Source organism: Polypterus senegalus, chromosome 7, assembly GCF_016835505.1.
Source record: "Polypterus senegalus isolate Bchr_013 chromosome 7, ASM1683550v1, whole genome shotgun sequence".
Taxonomy (NCBI): domain Eukaryota; kingdom Metazoa; phylum Chordata; class Cladistia; order Polypteriformes; family Polypteridae; genus Polypterus; species Polypterus senegalus.
In genome coordinates, this window is record NC_053160.1 from 143,155,969 (window position 1) to 143,173,396 (window position 17,428).

Below are 17,428 nucleotides of genomic sequence, written 5' to 3' on the forward strand. Positions count from 1 at the left end.
TAAGGGTCCCAAAATCAGGTCGATCCCGATTCGCTCAAAGGGGACGTCAGTTAAGGGTAGTGGGACTAAAGGAGCACAGTCCCTCCTAGGAATCTGCCATAATTGACATTCCAGACAGGACATGCAAAAGCAGCGGACCTCCTCATTAATCCTGGGCCAAAAAAACTGGAGCTTAATCCGCTGTAGTGTTTTCTTAAGGCCCAGATTGGCTCCCAGGAGGTGGGTGTGAGCCAGTTTACAGACTTGTCGCCGGTAAGTCTGTAGAACTAACAACAGGGTCTTTACATCCCCCTCGTGTTCTGCCACCCGATACAAAAGGTCATTATTTAACATAGGGGGGGGGCATGCGATGTAGTGCACCTTGGCCGTCTATCAGAACTACTGTATTTTTTGCAAATTTTAAGGGAGTCGTCATTCAATTGCTCTGTTTTAAATGAAGCCAGGGTCTGGCTGAAATAAAACTGCAGACAAGTGAGAGGATCAGATTTGACCTCAAGGGGCATCAGTAGAGGCTGAATTCGGGCTCTCTTCCGGGAGTGAACACAGCATGGAGGTAGCTGAGGATGCTGTTTCTCCGTCCATGACAAGAACTAGTGCCATTTTGGGATTAGTGAATGTTATGCCGCAGTTATTGTCTGACCTATCTCTACCCAGTATCACAGGGAATAGAGGATTTTTGAGTACTGCCACCGCCATTATTGTGGCAGATGTAACAGATGTCAGACTCATAAGATTGGACGTCCCCGTTAAAACAGGTTAGACTGGTCTTAACTTTTAGCCATTGTCGTTGCAACACTAGATGGCAATCAACAATGGAAATGTTATTGCCAGAATCAAACAAAGAAGCAACCTTGTATCCATTGACTAGCGCTACTCCCGTATGCGAAAAGGCCAGAGGATTAGCGAGAGTGCATTGTCCCTCCCTCCGTATCTTTCCACAGACCCTGTTGTCACCTAGCGGAGCACTTCGCACCAAAACATGCCCCACAATGTAGGAATGGGACACAACTCCATCCAGATTCACAGGGGTTCTGTTCAGGATCCTCCCAAGTAGGTTTCCATCCAAAGGTTTTCATTGATCCCCAGTAATGAGATTATGTTATCGTATGACTGTGCCTAGGTCAGCTGGGCCCGCTTAGGAGGAATGGCATTTCTACTATTCATTGTTTTTGTTTGGCCTTCGCCGTCTTTTCCTTTATGGGGCATTTGGGGTCGGTCCCCATCCACAGGAGCACATAGTAAGTCTTCACTGTGTTCCTTTCTGAACCTGGCCCTCATCTGTAGGTCCCTTGTCTACGGTCCCAGGTTCTTTTTAGAGGTTTCTGGGTTGGAACATGCTGCAGATTCCCCTGACACACACCGACTGACCCCAGCTCGGCAATGCAGGAACAGTACTCTCTTACCTGATTATTCTTTAGTTGGTTGAGGCGAAGGTGTGTAGAGACTGTTTCTGGTTGGCTTTTGCTTCTAAAAGGAGTCCATTATCCTGCTTACTACGCCACTGTAAAAAAGAATCAGTCTCAACACACGAAAAAGGGTTAGGGGAGCCACCCATATATTACCCCTGGCTGCAAAAGGGTTTGAAAATGGGCACTGATGTGCATACATTGAGTTCCAGACTGAACTGATATGAGCGGTGAAATGATGGGGGCTTTAATACCCCAAAATCAGAAGTGATGTTATCTAAGACTAGAACCGGAAGTGCCGTCGGTCTTGGAGCCAGAACCGGAAGTGTCATCATTGCTGTTGAATCAGATATGTTTTCCGATATTTGGCCTGCAGAGACAACAAAAGTAAGTTTGGCACACCCTGCCACCCACTGGCCTGGAGGGTAATTTACCTCCAATTGGTCCACTCCACTTCCTCCTAATCACATGAGTATGACACAGTTGAAGTTGCCAGCTCAAGGCCTTAAACTGGCAAAGTTCTGATGTGAACCAAGGAACAGTGTGAGCGAAAAAAACGGTCCTTGTTTTTTTGGGGCCAAAGTATTCAGTGCGGAGATAAATAATCTTTATAATGGCTCATTAAATCTGCTCATAAAGCAATGCAAAACAGAGCAAAGCTGAGAATCAATTATACTGGCCAGGGTCCTTATGCATTACGCCGTGCATTAATCTTTGCGTTCGCCAACTTCCACGTTCTTCCGCTACATAAATCCCTGTCAGCATGAGAAGTAACGCACGTGCATGCGCCTGCTGCCACTCCTCCACTCCTCCCAGAGTTGCACCTCTTTGAATACGCAAATCAATATAAATAGCCCTTAAACTCAGTGTTCTGTTAAAAGGCAATGGCAAAAGCACGGGGGGAAAATAGAGGAATTTCAGTGAATACCAAGTGGAGGTAAGGAAAAACGTACTATTTGTTGGTTAAAACAGTGGTATAAACAACAAAAGGAAGTTGATCCCGTGACATAGTGTCAAAGAAACTCGAAATCTCAAGTTCACAAAGTCGTACAGTGCCTGAAATAAAAAAGATCAAGTCAGATATCAAAGTCGCTGTGAAAAGGCAAGTCATAGCCCACCATCTGAGTGTCATATGAAAGCTTATTTGGGTACAGATTAAAGAAAAAAAATAAGGACACAGTGAGGTGGGGGGAGCTCAAAATGTCCACTTTAATCCGAAATTTCCACTTTAATCACATAGTTTACTTTGTCATTAAAGTAGAACATCATAAACTTCTTCTTAAAGTCATTTAATTTACTAGTTTATCAAACACCATCGTAACTAAAGTAGCACGTTAAATGATTTGTTTTGCATTTGTTCTATGTGCTCTACATGTGTGAATCACTACATGCTTCTTAAACGGGCTTTCTCTTCCTCCGACAGGACACAGAATCCATTACATTTGTGATATTACTGTTCTCTGAATAATTTAAATACTGAGATGTATACTTGATATCATTTCAGTATTCATATCATATCAATTAGGGCATGTATTAAACATGGGAACGCAGTGAAAGTGTGGAACTGGCGCCCCATCCAAAAATTGTTCCTGCCTTAAGCAAGATGCTTGCTGCGTCGTGCGCGACCTTCGATGCAATAAAATTTTTTTTTTTATAGCCGTACTGTCTCTTTCTCTTTACCCCCAATTCCTGTCCTTCCTTTTCTTTCTCCAAGTACCCAATCGCCGCACGATCAGTTCAGTAATAGACATTAAGCCATCTGTAAGCTTAGAACTCCGATTCTTCAAAACTTTTAAGGAACATTGAAATATCTTTGTAGTACATGTTTAATTATTCTATCCATCTATCCTTGCATTTCTCGCGAGCCCCAGCAAGAATTCAGCATGAGCAGCATGAGGCAGGAACAGTCCCTGAACAGGATGCCAGCTCCTTGCTAGCACTGCAACACCGTGTTCTTACATGTTTAATTATTAACAATATAGATTATTTAAATTATGTTAACATTTTATCTGTATAATGTAATAAACAAATTTTGTTGCATTTCATCTTAAAAGTGATATCGTCATCATATGTAAATACACACATTATAAAGTGGTGCAGGTTGTGCAATATTATAACTGTATTGCAAGTTTACAGTAAGGTAAATGCAGTTATAGTTCTACAAGGACTACTTGATGGACTGATTGATTGCGTTTATAGTTCTTGGGATGAAACTGTTTCTGAACCATGAGGTCCGTACAGGGAAGGCTCTGTTCAAATAGGCAGCATGGCAGAGGCAGCGTGTGCTAGATGCTGTATACCGATTAATTCTCTTTCAGCTGCTGCAGAGCTGTGATTCCACACTCGGATACAGTGATATAAATACTCCGAGTGGTGCAGTGAGAGTAATATGGAAAAAGATGATCCGCTGAGGCTACCCCTAACAGGAGCAGAAGAAATAAGAAGGTGTAGTGAGAGTAACAAAGCTAAAGCAGCTATGGTATTTGGAATAGTTTGACCATTCTGTGGACCATTATATTGTTACAGGTTAATTACAATCAGATGTCTTAAACTAATAAACAATATGCAGTTCATTTCAGTGTATAAGATAGTCGCGTCAGGGATGTAGATCTTAAAAAGAAAGGGATACCACACTGGAACAAAAGCACTGCTTTGATGTTGGGTGCTGCCAGTTTGCAAAACTGAGCGGAGAACTTGCGTACGCCAGGGTTTGATCTAGCGTGAAAATATGCGTGGCTTTACAGCAAGTTTAGGTTTTATACATCGCGATTTGAGTGTGGAAACCAGCATACGCAACATTTTTGTGTGTACGCACCATTTATTCACGAGGCCCCAAGTCTTGGATTTAATACAGGGTAAGTCTGCATGGAATAACCCGGCTTTATGGTCAGATATAGGTAGATAAGCTGAAATTAAGTTGGATGGTGCAACACCAGGTTAGCAGTCTAAATCAATAATATGCCATTTGTTGTAGGGTGAGAAGTTCACAAACTGAGTGAGATCAAAGTTTTAAATAATCCACTGAAATTTTTATTAGTAAGGATTGGAAGGATTAATAATAATAATAATGCTAATTGAATCGCCCATTAGAATGATTTTGGGAGACTGCACACTGAGGTTGGTTAAAACAGGATAGAGTTCAGTAATGAAAAGATATGATGATTTAGGTGGTCATTTCAGAACAGCAAAAATTGTAAGTTTAGGTCCACTGAGTTTGACAGCAAAGAGTTCAAACGATGATTGTTCTGTGTAAGCAAAAAAGTGAAAGCTTTATTTTCTCATGGTAAATCATTAAGACCACTTTCTCTGCCATAGGAATGGAGCTTGGTGATGTAAACTAACTCCAGCCAGACTGTTAACAATTGTGTAAATTCATATTCTTTCTCACTGAAGCTCATTTGCATTATCAGTCCAGTGGCAACAGGGAATATCTTTGTGAAATTAAGAAAAAAGCTTTCGTATAGTCAAAGAATATAAGCGATTGAAGGTATGATTTTTTTTTTTCAGTTATTATTGCCTAGTTGTCTACAGATAAGAGATGGCTATTCACATCTGGGCATCAACTCTTTCTGGCCATTTTTGGCTTGGAGCATGGATTTATTTCATTAGTTTTAAGGCTATTCTTAATCATAGGACTTCAATACCCATAAAGGCAAGAGTGGGTTCCTTTATTATTTTATAAATTTCCGTTACTTTAGAACACAGTGTCATTGGTAAATTAATATACACCTTGATTATGAACAAGTAACTTTGGCTTGAAAAATACTGAACCGTATCCTTTAACTTGTGTTTCATATATAAATTATATTCATATACAATTAACATTTTCACCTAACATTGAAATATATCTCCAGTATGTGCTTGCATTTATCTGTGCATCACAGTGCACCACTGCCACTAACTTGTAGTTAGAATAGAAACTGTCTGTTGATCATGAAAGAAAGTGAGAAAATTAAAAGAAGATGACATGTACTCTGCCATGAAAAACTTTAGTACATTAACATGATGCCTAGCATGTTTACACCAAGTTTCTGAGTATGGACAAGTGCCATCTGAGTGTGATGCATTGTGATACTTGTATAAATGGAAGCTCTTTCCTTTAGCTAGAAATTCTCACAGTTGTCTGGACTGTTCTCACTCAACTCAACTACTTGGTGCTGATTCTATCCCAGTGCTGCTGATAAACATCCAAACCTGCTCCAGTGTCTATGAAAAGATGATGAAGAGGTTTGACCATTTCAAGAAGGATGCAAGGCAGAGTATACATATTCAAACATGGAATCAAAAACAAGAACTTCCCCAACCAGGCACAAATACCACCTGAAAACTTCAACCTAAGCAGACCACAAAATTGGGGAAATTACTTTACTTTAAAGTTCAGAAAGTTGAAGTTCCAAAATATATCTAAAATGTCTCACATAAGAGATAAAACTAACTATGGCTTGAAGAGACAAGTTCCACAATTTATGTCTTTATAGAGGGTAGTATTTATTGAAATAAATCACAAATTGAAAAAAATCACAAGAGCAGGAAAAAGGCTAAAAGGATGTACCTAGTCCAAGGTGAATTTGTCCCCATACACAAGTCAAGAAATCTCAAAAAAAACTTAAATTAAAAAAAAAAAACAATAATACCAACAATTGCTAGATCTTTTTTTTTTTTTTTTTAATCTGATCTAGATATCCAAGGATAGACCCGAGTTAGAGGCTGCAATCAATTTAGTTAACCAAAATTTAAAAATCTGTAATAAATTTGCCATGTAGAAAATATGCCTAACATCAAAAATAAGCCACATTCCTTATTATGAATACTCTTAGACAGTGCAATGACACTATAGTAGAGAGGAACACCCTATCAGTGCGAGGATAAAGGGAAAAATAATACACTAGAGCTGTCTATTATGTCACCTAAGTGTGTAGTATAGAGCGGAAGGCAAAGCTGCTGGGAAGCTTGAAAAATTAGTTAGGATGCCAAGCAACGCAAAAGTCATTTAGCTCTGATACAATGACTGTCAACTTGTGGAGCATTGACTTGTTCTTGTGGATAACAGATGTCCTGAAGACCCTACTTGAGAACCACTGATACAAGATTCCAATATGGTTTCCTAACTAAACGTTATAGGTAATACAGTATTTGCCAGCCCACACATAAATAATCATCATAGAGATTAACCAACATTCTCAATATGCAGACATGTGATACTTGGTTGGTAAGTGCTAGGAAAGCCATGTATATTTCTCACTGCTCTTCAGAAAATTACCAGCAGCACTGGCACAACTTTGACAGGAAAAGCTTGTTATGCCTTTTATCAGCATGAATTTCTGGTTTGAGTCAATATTACACCTGCATTTCCCATTTAATAGTTATGAGTTATATGAGTTGAAAATGTGGCATCTTGTGACACCAGGTGGGCCCAGCACCAAAACAGACCCTATTTTAAGATGCAGCATTTTTGGCTTACAATGAATTTCAGGAGAAAAGCAATAACGCACAGGATAACAGCTTATTTAATTTTCAAATATATCTTACTTATAGCACGTTACAGATAAAACTTGAATGGAAGCAAAATTCATGCATTAAATGTATATCTATTTATCTCCATTCTTGTGTTTCACATATTTTTAATACAGAATAGATAAAATTTGTACTTGCTCTAAACAAATGTTATGTCAAGTGGTGTTAGTTGTATTGTTATTTATACTCATTAAACAATTGTAGTGGAAAAGTTAAAAGATATGCTATTGGTAATTCCTTGACAGAGTTGGAGTAGTCATTTTTTTGGGTGTCGCCATTAATGGAATTTGGGAATTCTGAAAGCAATTGAGAGAATTGCAGGTAACTCTTTTGCCATGTAATCCATGTGCTATAATACATTTTAATTACACCTTAATTACTTTAAATGGTGCAATTTCTTAAATATGGTTCTCTATTTTCTTTAAAAAAGCATGACAGTAATAAAGTAACTGGTTTGTTGCTTTATATCCTACTCTTAATAGTGTGCACTTAAAGTAGTTAAAAAACACCTCAGAATGGAATGTAATGAGAAAATGCAGTGAATATTGTAATTAAAACACTAGCAAAATCTCAACCATGTACACAGTTTTGTTGTTACTAATTTCTTTTGCTAAAATAAGTAAATGAGTGAAATGTTAGTTTCTTAACCATTATAGAATTGTGTATTAATTATTTACTCCTATTATTTGCCTAATATTTTAGCTTAGTTTTATTTCTTAGATTAGTGGAGTTTAATTTGAAGAAGCTCCTACAAATAAGCGCCTCTAAAAATGCAACAAACTGTAGGAGTACTGTTAAACATTGTTCTACAGGAGATGCAACAAACCAATTTTGACCAAAAAAAAAACGTTTTTTATCATTGAAGGTGTCTCTTGGATTCTAGATATTAAATTGCATCTCAAAGCTTGTGGATAATTTTATGAAATATGGTAGACCAGTATTTAAATGTCAAAGCAGGTAACCAGACAAAAGGAGCATGAGCAGAGAGTATATAAGGTGTTAATAACTGAGTAAGATCTTAATGTCTTTGTTTCAGTCATTTAGAAAAGGCACACGTCTCTGTGTTTAGCTTCATGCTGTCCATGGCAGAGAGACAGACAGAGAATGTTATAAAACCAAACTGAGATATATATTTTTTTTAATTAATTTTTTTTGGTGAGTGATTTTCTGCCAGCAGAAATTTAGCAGGAAAGAATGTCTTAAATAGGCTGGGAGATAAATGGAAACTCTTAGCTAGAAACTAATCGTAAACTAGGAAATTAAAGCCTAAATGCTAGTCAACATCAAAGTTAAAAGGGTATTACCAAAAATTTTAAGGCCAGAATTGACTGTGATAACATGCCCAGTAATCTTTCAGTTTATTTGCAGTCTTGTATGATTCTACATCTTGGTGTTGTTTTATAAAGCATTGCATCAATGACAATTTCCATTGCTGCACCCTCTGGCAACTGGGAACTGTGTCTTGATAACAAAAAAATAAACAAAAAAATGACAGTGAAATAAATTATAATAATTGTAATATCAAAAATAAATAAATCTGTAGAGAAGCAACAACAAAATAATCCTACAAAATAAACATTTGAAGTTCTAAAACAGAAAAAATGTGAATAGTTAGCTTAAAGCATATTTTTATTTATTAGATATTCTCTTGTAATAATTGAATTGAATACCAATACATTGTGTACAAGACTGTGACTTGTACTCAAACAGCTTAAAGTTTGCCAAGCAATCTTTGACTGTGAAGGAGAACCAAATTTATTGGAACTGTCACAAGGAGAGTACTGTAATGTAAATGGGGTCTAAAAACTAATTTTGGCACCACTAACATACCCGCTATGCTACCACAATGCTGTGCTTTAATTTTTTCATGTCACTTGTGCTTGTACTTTATAAATGCCGCTTGTTGTAAAGTAGAGCATCAGCATGTAAGATAATATAATAAATACTACAAGGAAACTTTGAGGCTTTCAAATCAATTTAAGCATTTTGTATAACCTAACTGCCATAAAAGAAATTGTGAAATTAATTGAAGAATGCCACCACTTCCAAATGAGGTTCTGGATAAGCTAGTTTTTTACTATACAATTGAATATATTTTGGGTATTTTCCATTCTAATTTTTCAGCTCGTTTCCTTTACTTAGTATATAGTGTATCTAGGAGGCTAAATTTAACTGTTTTGCTCCATGAGCAATATTTTAAATCATATTTAATATTTTGCTAATAAAATAAAAATTAAGGTCATTAGATGAGGAAGCAACAATGAATAAGAACAAAATGGCAACAAGTAAACCTAACTCTGAGATAGCAAATAACAAAGGAAAGTAAATATGAAGTAAACCGGATAATACACACACACTGTACATGACCAAGGGAGAACACTGTCTGAGTAAGCATTTACATGTATTCTCTTTTTTGTAGGCCTGTAATACAGGTTATTTTTCATTCTTTCAGTTTTCTAAATCACAGAAATTATTGCTTAATCGTCTGCTACAGGTTTTTAATCATAAAGCATCCAGACAGGCGTCATTTGTTAAGTATTTTGTAAATTTTGTACTCTGGCTTGTTGGTGGCAAACTACAATAAAATGCCCCTACCCTCCCTAAAACACAGTAGATGTTTGGTACTGCCAGAGTTGAAAACAAATAAAGATTTTTTGATCAACTTCAGCCATGTTTAATTGAGGTGATCATTTTGATTGTGTAACAACTTATGGAGGTCCTCCAGTTAAATAAAGATGTAGGGAGTATATACACAGCCTTGATTATGTATTTTGATGTTTTTTGTAGATATTAAATCGTAGTAAAGCCAGGAAACAAGTAGTAGTTAAATCTGAGGAACATCTGAGACTTCTCATTAGACATGTAAAAGCCACATTAGATGTGTTAAATTCAGTTGTGTTTGCTTGATTTTGGCAGTGTTGACTTGGCATTGTCAGACTGTAACAACGTTAATCAAAAAGAAACAAGAAATCACAAAGTAAAGCTACTTATTTCTGAGCTTGTAGCAATTTGTCTTTCTTTATTATTGAAGAGGGAATATTTAATTAAAAAAAAAACAAAAAAAAACCAACTGGAAATAGATGAAGCGTACATCGCTAAAGAGCTTAGTTATATGGAACACTGAGGCAAACAAGCCTAACCAAAGTCATAATACTAGAGTTTAAAAATGACTTCCTTTTATGTATACTGTATTCAGTTTGTGAAATTCTAGTTCTGAGGCAAAAAACACATTTTCATTTTTATTTTAACAGGAACAAGATGAAAATTTATCATGTATGGAATATTCTGATGAAGAATCATCAAGAAGTTTGTGTTCCTCTTTTGACAACATTTGTAAAAAGGAAGAGTTTTCTGATTTGGAAAATAAACTGAAGTCTGAGCTAACTTCACAAAAGGTAGGTGTTTTTATTATGAAAATGGGTACAAAATGAAAATAAACATCATGTTCAAATATGTTAAATTACTAAAATTAAAAATACACCTTGAATAGTGGGTATTTGGCACAATTATCTTTGTAAATTACACAGTAAAAGAGGGTATCAGAATGTTTCCTTTTATTTTTCTTTTCAGTCCCTGATCTGCAAATACATGCCAGTTCACTGTGAATATTATACCAGTACTGTTCCTGAAATTCAGGTAGATTTCAAAATTATTTGTAGTTTGTGCTTGGTGTTGAAAACAGTAACCTTAGTTTTCACATATTCAATTAAACAAAGATTTATTTTATATTTCTATATTCTAGTTATTTTAATATATGAAACAAAATGTGTATGCATTTATGTGTAAATTTAAAAAAGATGTATAAATATATACACACATTTATTATGTATGTATACGTGTATTTATATGTATACATGTGAGTGTGTATGTATGTGTATATTGTATATATGTGTGTGTGTGTGTCTATATAAATAAAAATAATACTGAAGTGCCACATCACATTCTGTAATAGCAGGTATGCTGAAGCACTAAAGGAATGAGTTGGGGCACAGTGCAATAAGGTCTTCATTATAATAAAATTAAACATGAAAATTGGATGAAAGGTTGATTCACTGCCATAAAATTAGTTTGTGTCATTTCTGAGTCACTAAAAATTGGTAACGGAGGGGTGACACATAATTTAACTAAAAGTCCCTAGTGTGAAAGGTGGCATCCTGGAGGAGTAGCATGTTTGCCTCCCTTCTATTTATTATGGTGAGAGGTTAATTGATGGTCGTCGACCCTTTTAAAGGTGAGCTAGGCTTCATTCAGTCAGTCAGTCATTTTCCAACCCGCTATATCCTAACACAGGGTCACGGGGGGTCTGCTGGAGCCAAACCCGGACAGGGCGCGCACACACACACATACACACACACACACTAGGGACAATTTAGGGTCACCATTGCACCTAACCTGCATGTCTTTGGACTGTGGGAGGAAACCAGAGCACCTGGAGGAAACCCACGCAGACACGGGAAGAACATGCAAACTCCACACTGGGAGGACCTGGGAAGCGAACCCAGGTCTCCTTACTACAAGGGAGCAGCGCTACCACCGCGCCACCGTGCTGCCCGAGCTAGGATTCAGGTGTTTAAAAATACTCTAAAGGAGCTCTAAAAAGATAATTTCATGGGGTTGCAGAGGGCAGTTCTTGATGGAAGAGGTTCCTGGGATAAAGACAGAAGTGATGCCAGGTGCTGAGGGTTAAAGTTCCTCTTGATCCAAGACTTCATATGTTTAGAGTGAGGAGGTGAGATGGGCTGACAGCTCATCTTGTGAGTGGAAGAAAAGTTAGAAAATCTGAGAGAGAACTGCAGGAGGCAAGAGAAAATAGTGCTAATGAGTGGTAATGAGATGAGCAGTGCGCCCTACACCTCATTTAGTTTTGTTCTCTGGTTACACTTTAGGAGCTGCAAAAAATAATCTATTACTCATTTACAGTACTTTTATGTAACAAGACCTTGTAGCCAGTTGGGAGCACCACTGAGCCCCAGACCTAGTAATACCTGACATAGTCACAGGATCAAATAATGGATTATTTTTAACCCAACACACACAAACAGTGAAACATAGCCCAAACACCATACAAAGTTTTCAGCCCAACACATAAAAAAAAGAAAATTAACTTTTGAATGTTAAGAGAACTGTTAGCTTTATCTCTGACTAATTTCCCTGACTTATTGCTGCTTTATTCCAGAACTGTTAAAGCATCCTTTTCAGCAAGCAAAATGTTTTCCTATCCTCTTATGATTATAATGACATTAAAATATTTTAAAATTTTATTATTATATAAGCTTTAAAATCCCCATTTTAAAGAGTTTTTTTTTGGTATCACCAATGCTCGTTCAATTACCCCACCCTGCCTAATCCTTGGCTTCACACACACAGCATCTTAACTACTATCTAAGCTTCTTGTGCTTTCCTTTCAAATTTTCTTTTAAGGATATAGTTCCATGTTATACATTCAAACTAATTTTTGTAAAAATTTTGTAAGTTATGAAAACAATTTTGCGAGACATGCAAGGTGAGGGTCATTTCATAGACAAATACTTAAGATATTGCTTAAAGTATCTCTGAGACTTAAAGTTGATAGTTTTGAATGTAATTTTTGTTACTTCCACAAGCAACTTTCCGGTGTTGCAAACCTGGATGTATATGGTAATTAAAAGTCCTAGAATTAATGGTGAAGCTGCTCATCATGGGGAAGAAAAGTCCAAAGATGACCCTGAGTTACTGTACATATTGCAATTGAAACTTTGGCAGCACCTGAAGCTTTCTAACCTCAAAATGGAAGATTTTTATAGATCAAGAGCAAACATGGGAGTTTTTTGTTCTTAAATTTTTAAAGAGAAAATTACTCGTAGTTGTTCATTTAGAATCACAGTGAAATAGGACTTAGAATGGGTATGTGTTTTATAGCAGCAGTCTAAGTCAGTGTAGAGGGTGATGATCCTCTTAGCTAGAGACATGAATCCTGTCTATGTCAGTAACTGTTTTAGTTGAAAGGACCATCTGCTGGTATTATGAGTGGTCATGTTGTTTTGTATTTATCAATGTATATGTACCAAGGGATGGTAATAAATTAGTAGAGTGTTTATCAGCAGTAACTACAGATAATCATGTGATTTGGGTTGGAGGATTTGCTTCGGAAGATGACCTGAAAATGCTGAGGGGAAAAAAAAGGTTGCACTGTCAGAGCTACTGTATTATACTGTATTATAAAGCCCAAGGGGCTCTTGTTCTTTCACATTTTTAAGTGAGTCTGATGCCCCAATTATGTTTCTTTTGTTTGCATAGAGTCATATTATCCACTGCTTAAGATCTGATGGTAAATAAAAAGAGCAATCAGTCAGAGCCCCTCTAATTTATTTATTCTTTTAACAACAATACAGTTGATGACCTAATGGTTCTGGTTAAGAATCAAGCGGAGTTTGATACATGGGAAGATTTAACAATTGTTGTCTTCAAAAGTGAGCTGGAGTAAGAACTTGGCAGCATTGTTTTGGAAATGGAGCTAGTCCCCTCCTGAATTGTTTTCAGGATTATAGTAGACAAACAGATGCTTGGAATATATTATTACCAAATGAGGTTTTATAAATCAAAAATGTTGTCTAAATGTGGGATAGTTCAAATTTGTCATTTAACTGATTCTGATAAGTGCTGGTGGTATAGCACTGAGAAGATGGTGGAGATGTTGGTACTCCATTCCATAAGACAGACTGATCAGCTGCTGCAGAAGATTTATGTCAGGCTCACAACTGATGTATAACCTCTCATTGTACCTCTTTTCCTCATATAAAGCACAGTATAAAAGGTAAATAAAGGTTTTCCTGATATTAGCATTGTACCTGCTGTTTTAGGACTGGAGGACACTGAAATAATATACACGTGCTGTCAGCAGTATAGAGCAATTTCTTTGGGTGATTCAGTGAGAAAAGAGCTCTGTTAGATTATGCATGTTCACAAGTCACTGGGAACAATTGATAAATACATCAGAAACACCCTGGAAGAGGAGACTTGGAGCTTGAAACGTTGGTGGCATCTTAGCAGAATTTCTGTAGGCCACCATTCACTAAGTAAAATGGTAATTTGTAATGCTATGTGCTGAACGGTATCATTGATATTAATTCCCATGTCTCACTAACTGACCCATCAATTACAGACAAATATTACTTCTGTATGGAGAGGGACTGCTATTCACCGCTGTCTTCTTTTTCAGAGCTGAATCTCATTTTCTTATCCTGTCTGTTTTTATGGTTCTTGATTTGTCTTTTAACAATTGTGTATTTCATTATGCTATTTCTAGGATTTAATTCATTCAGCCAGTATATAAAATCTTTAATTTAATTGATTAAGCTGGCAAAGTTTATCTATTTACAAATCTCAGAAAAAGAAAGTCAACTCAGGTATTCACTATTTTATTGGTCTCCTTTAATCCATTTTTTCTGGAATATATATTCTATAAAATGATTTTTATTCTGCATACTGTTTGTGTATTACTGAGGCGTGTGCTGTTCTTTATTACTATTGTTATACTATGGAAAATAATTTTTTTTTTTAATAAAGCTGGCTTCAAAACACAAAACTGGAGGAGGGGTACAACCCTCTAAACAGAGGTCATTTCTAACCTTCTTTAAAGCTACTTGCATAAAGACTCTTCATTTATTTATTTCTGCACTTGGTGTGTTGCTTTACAGTCACCCCATCTTTTGAAATATTGCAAATAAACCGGAATCTTCTTTAAGTCTTTGAAAAACTATTGATAATACTGTTAAATAAAGCTACATAATATTTAATGTCTAAGGTTATGTGTAAGTATAATAAATTGTAATTTTACTTGCAAAGATGTTTTTGGTGATTACATTTTGTATTTTCTTTGTCTTTGCAGTGCAAGCCATCATCTTTCACCATGAGTTATTTGCAACGAATTGATTATCTCATTAGTGACTCACTTTTTATAGAAGCACTTGAAGAAGTTCAAAACACTCTGGAATTGGGTGGCATTCCACCTGCTCATGTTTTACGTTCATTAATGAGCCATGCTTTGCAGGTGAAAAAAAAAGTTGCATACAGTCTTTTGTATTTTTTGCTGGGGGATAAACTTCTTAACAGATAAATAGAAACTATTTGATTATTTGGTGAACATTAAATGGTTATATTTCTGGTCACTTGTTGAGCCTGTGCATTGAGTCATCAGGCATAAATATTTGCGTCATCCTTACCTAGTGGTCCTGCTTTTTGGCACATTAGCTTCAGCTACTTCTTTCATATAAAGTAGCTTCTTACATGTAAATTCTGTTTTTGAACGTGGATACTAGTTATATTTAAAGAAGCCTATTCAGAAAGTAATCTGCTTAAAACACATAGAGAGGAAAGAACTGCAGATCTCAAAAACAAACCTTACCAGTTCTCAAAATGAAAACATATTTTTGTTAGTGGAATTTTGTTAGAATTTTGGATATTAAAGGAATGCCTAATTTTAAAAAAAGGTGACTAGAGTAGAGTGTGCTTGGTAAATAATACTAATATATTCCTAATACCATGCTAGTAAATATTAAAGTATATAAACTGATAGAACATTAGGGGAATTGGGCAAGTTCATATCATGATCTAAACTTTGTTTTAAATTTTTGTAGCCCTTTCCATGTCCTTAAAAAAATGTAAGATGTTTTTTCAGGTTTTAGTGATCAAGGAATTTTACACTTTTGAAGATGTTATTTATTAAATACCTCCATTTGTAGTCCCATTTTCTGTAATAGATGTAGACATTGCAGTTCTAAATGACAATGATACATTTTTTTGTTTTACAGATTGTATGAAAAGAATTTTCACTTCCAGGCCAGGATTCAGCCTTGGCCTTGATACATACCAGACTCAGTTCAGCCACTGTCAGATTTGTAGTGCACTGGGCAGATTGCCTGAGCAACTGCAACTCCTGAAATATCACTAAGTTGATTTATTTTTGTGATTAGTACTGTTTTAAGTGTTATATGTAGCTGTAATTAAATAACTTAATTAAATTTGACGTTTTTAGTGTTTAATCATAAGACCGTTGTTTACTTTGGTGCGTTGGTCATCAAATTTTAAAATACCATCTTTCCTCATCAAGGTCTCTTCGGGGGGTGGGGGGGATGAAGCCAATACTAACAGTGTGTAAGGTAGGACCCAACCCAAAATTTATTGACAGTTAATTGCAGTGCATACTTATGCTCACACAGTGAAATGGCTTCATGTTGGTATTACCAGTTAACTTGTCAGAGTAAACATGACGGTAAACTGAATATGAATTGAACAAGTAATCCACATGCACAAGGCACCCAGACCAAAATTAAACTAATGTCTAAGTGCTAAAAGCATTGTGAGTTACTGACTTTGCCACTGTGGGGTCCTTCTTTTTTATATATTCACCATAACCATTTTGTCTTGGAATGCTTTCCTAAAGTATTTGTTTTGTTTTTTTAAAGGATGATGCTACTGTTGGTTTCTTGAACATGTTTACACATACACTGCATGAGTTTCTCCACCAGTATTCTCCTTTGAGTTCAGCTTCTCAAGTACATTTTTTCCTGGATTTTCTTCAGTGTCCTATATGTAAAAGTGGAACATGGTCATTTCTTGAAAATATTGCCAGGTGAGTGAAAGGAAAACTAGAGCATCTTAATAACAGAAAGAAATAAGTGGAATGTGAAAAGTACTTCCCTTTGAGAGTAATATTTTTTATTTGTACAGTAATACTTATGAAGTATAAGCACTCATTTTGTAAATTACAAAGTTCAATTCAGACTTCTATTTACTGGTAATTTGTATTTGAATATTACTAAGGTATGTCAGTCTTTAAGAAAAAGAAAAAAAAACAGAAGCTTATGTTTACTGACTAAAGGGCTAATGATCAATCTTACTCCACTAGATCACCACAGGGTTGCTCTTTTGGTTTCTATTATTCTTAAAGACAAATGAGTGCTGAAATTCACATCTATTCTGAGTCTTTTGCAGAGAAGGGAGGCATTATTGGATGTGTTACTTGTGGTTTTAACAAGCTCTGTTAATGGTACTTTTTATAACTAACATCTCTAAAACAATGGATATAGCAGTAGGTTTTAGACATTCCCCTACCTCTCCCCTCTCACAACTACTATTGCTGGGACTTACTGAAATTTTCATACAGTAGATACAATTGGTAAGAAATTTCAGAATTTGCTGTATTATAATACTGTTTATTTTTTCCAAGTGTTTTTTTGAATCCATTCTCACATTTACTTTCATGAATTTTTTTTTATCTTAATACAGTCTTATCATAAGCTGTTAAATTGTTGTCAGAAGTAGACCTCTCACTGAGTTTTATAACAGTGACGTTAATAAGATAGCCAGCTCTTTTATCTCTGTTCACAGTTTTAGATGTTGCCACCATGTCGAGGTAATGATTCCTAAGACTTGCACTTTTTTATTTTGAGGTTGTATTAGAATTGTGAAAGTTAATGACACGGTGTACAGAATACATTATACCTATTGATAGAATGTATGGTGTGTGA

At 36.0% G+C, this 17,428-nt stretch overlaps 1 protein-coding gene across 1 annotated transcript in view; it reads left to right on the forward strand.

Moving 5' to 3' along the window:
* Positions 1-17,428, forward strand: part of LOC120532078 (SMC5-SMC6 complex localization factor protein 1-like) — a 91,923-nt gene that overhangs the window by 34,371 nt on the left and 40,124 nt on the right. The window contains exons 7-10 of the mRNA XM_039757983.1: positions 10,172-10,315; positions 10,491-10,556; positions 14,788-14,949; positions 16,364-16,530. Coding sequence (XP_039613917.1) covers positions 10,172-10,315; positions 10,491-10,556; positions 14,788-14,949; positions 16,364-16,530 — 539 coding nt within the window. The remainder of the gene's footprint in view (positions 1-10,171; positions 10,316-10,490; positions 10,557-14,787; positions 14,950-16,363; positions 16,531-17,428) is intronic.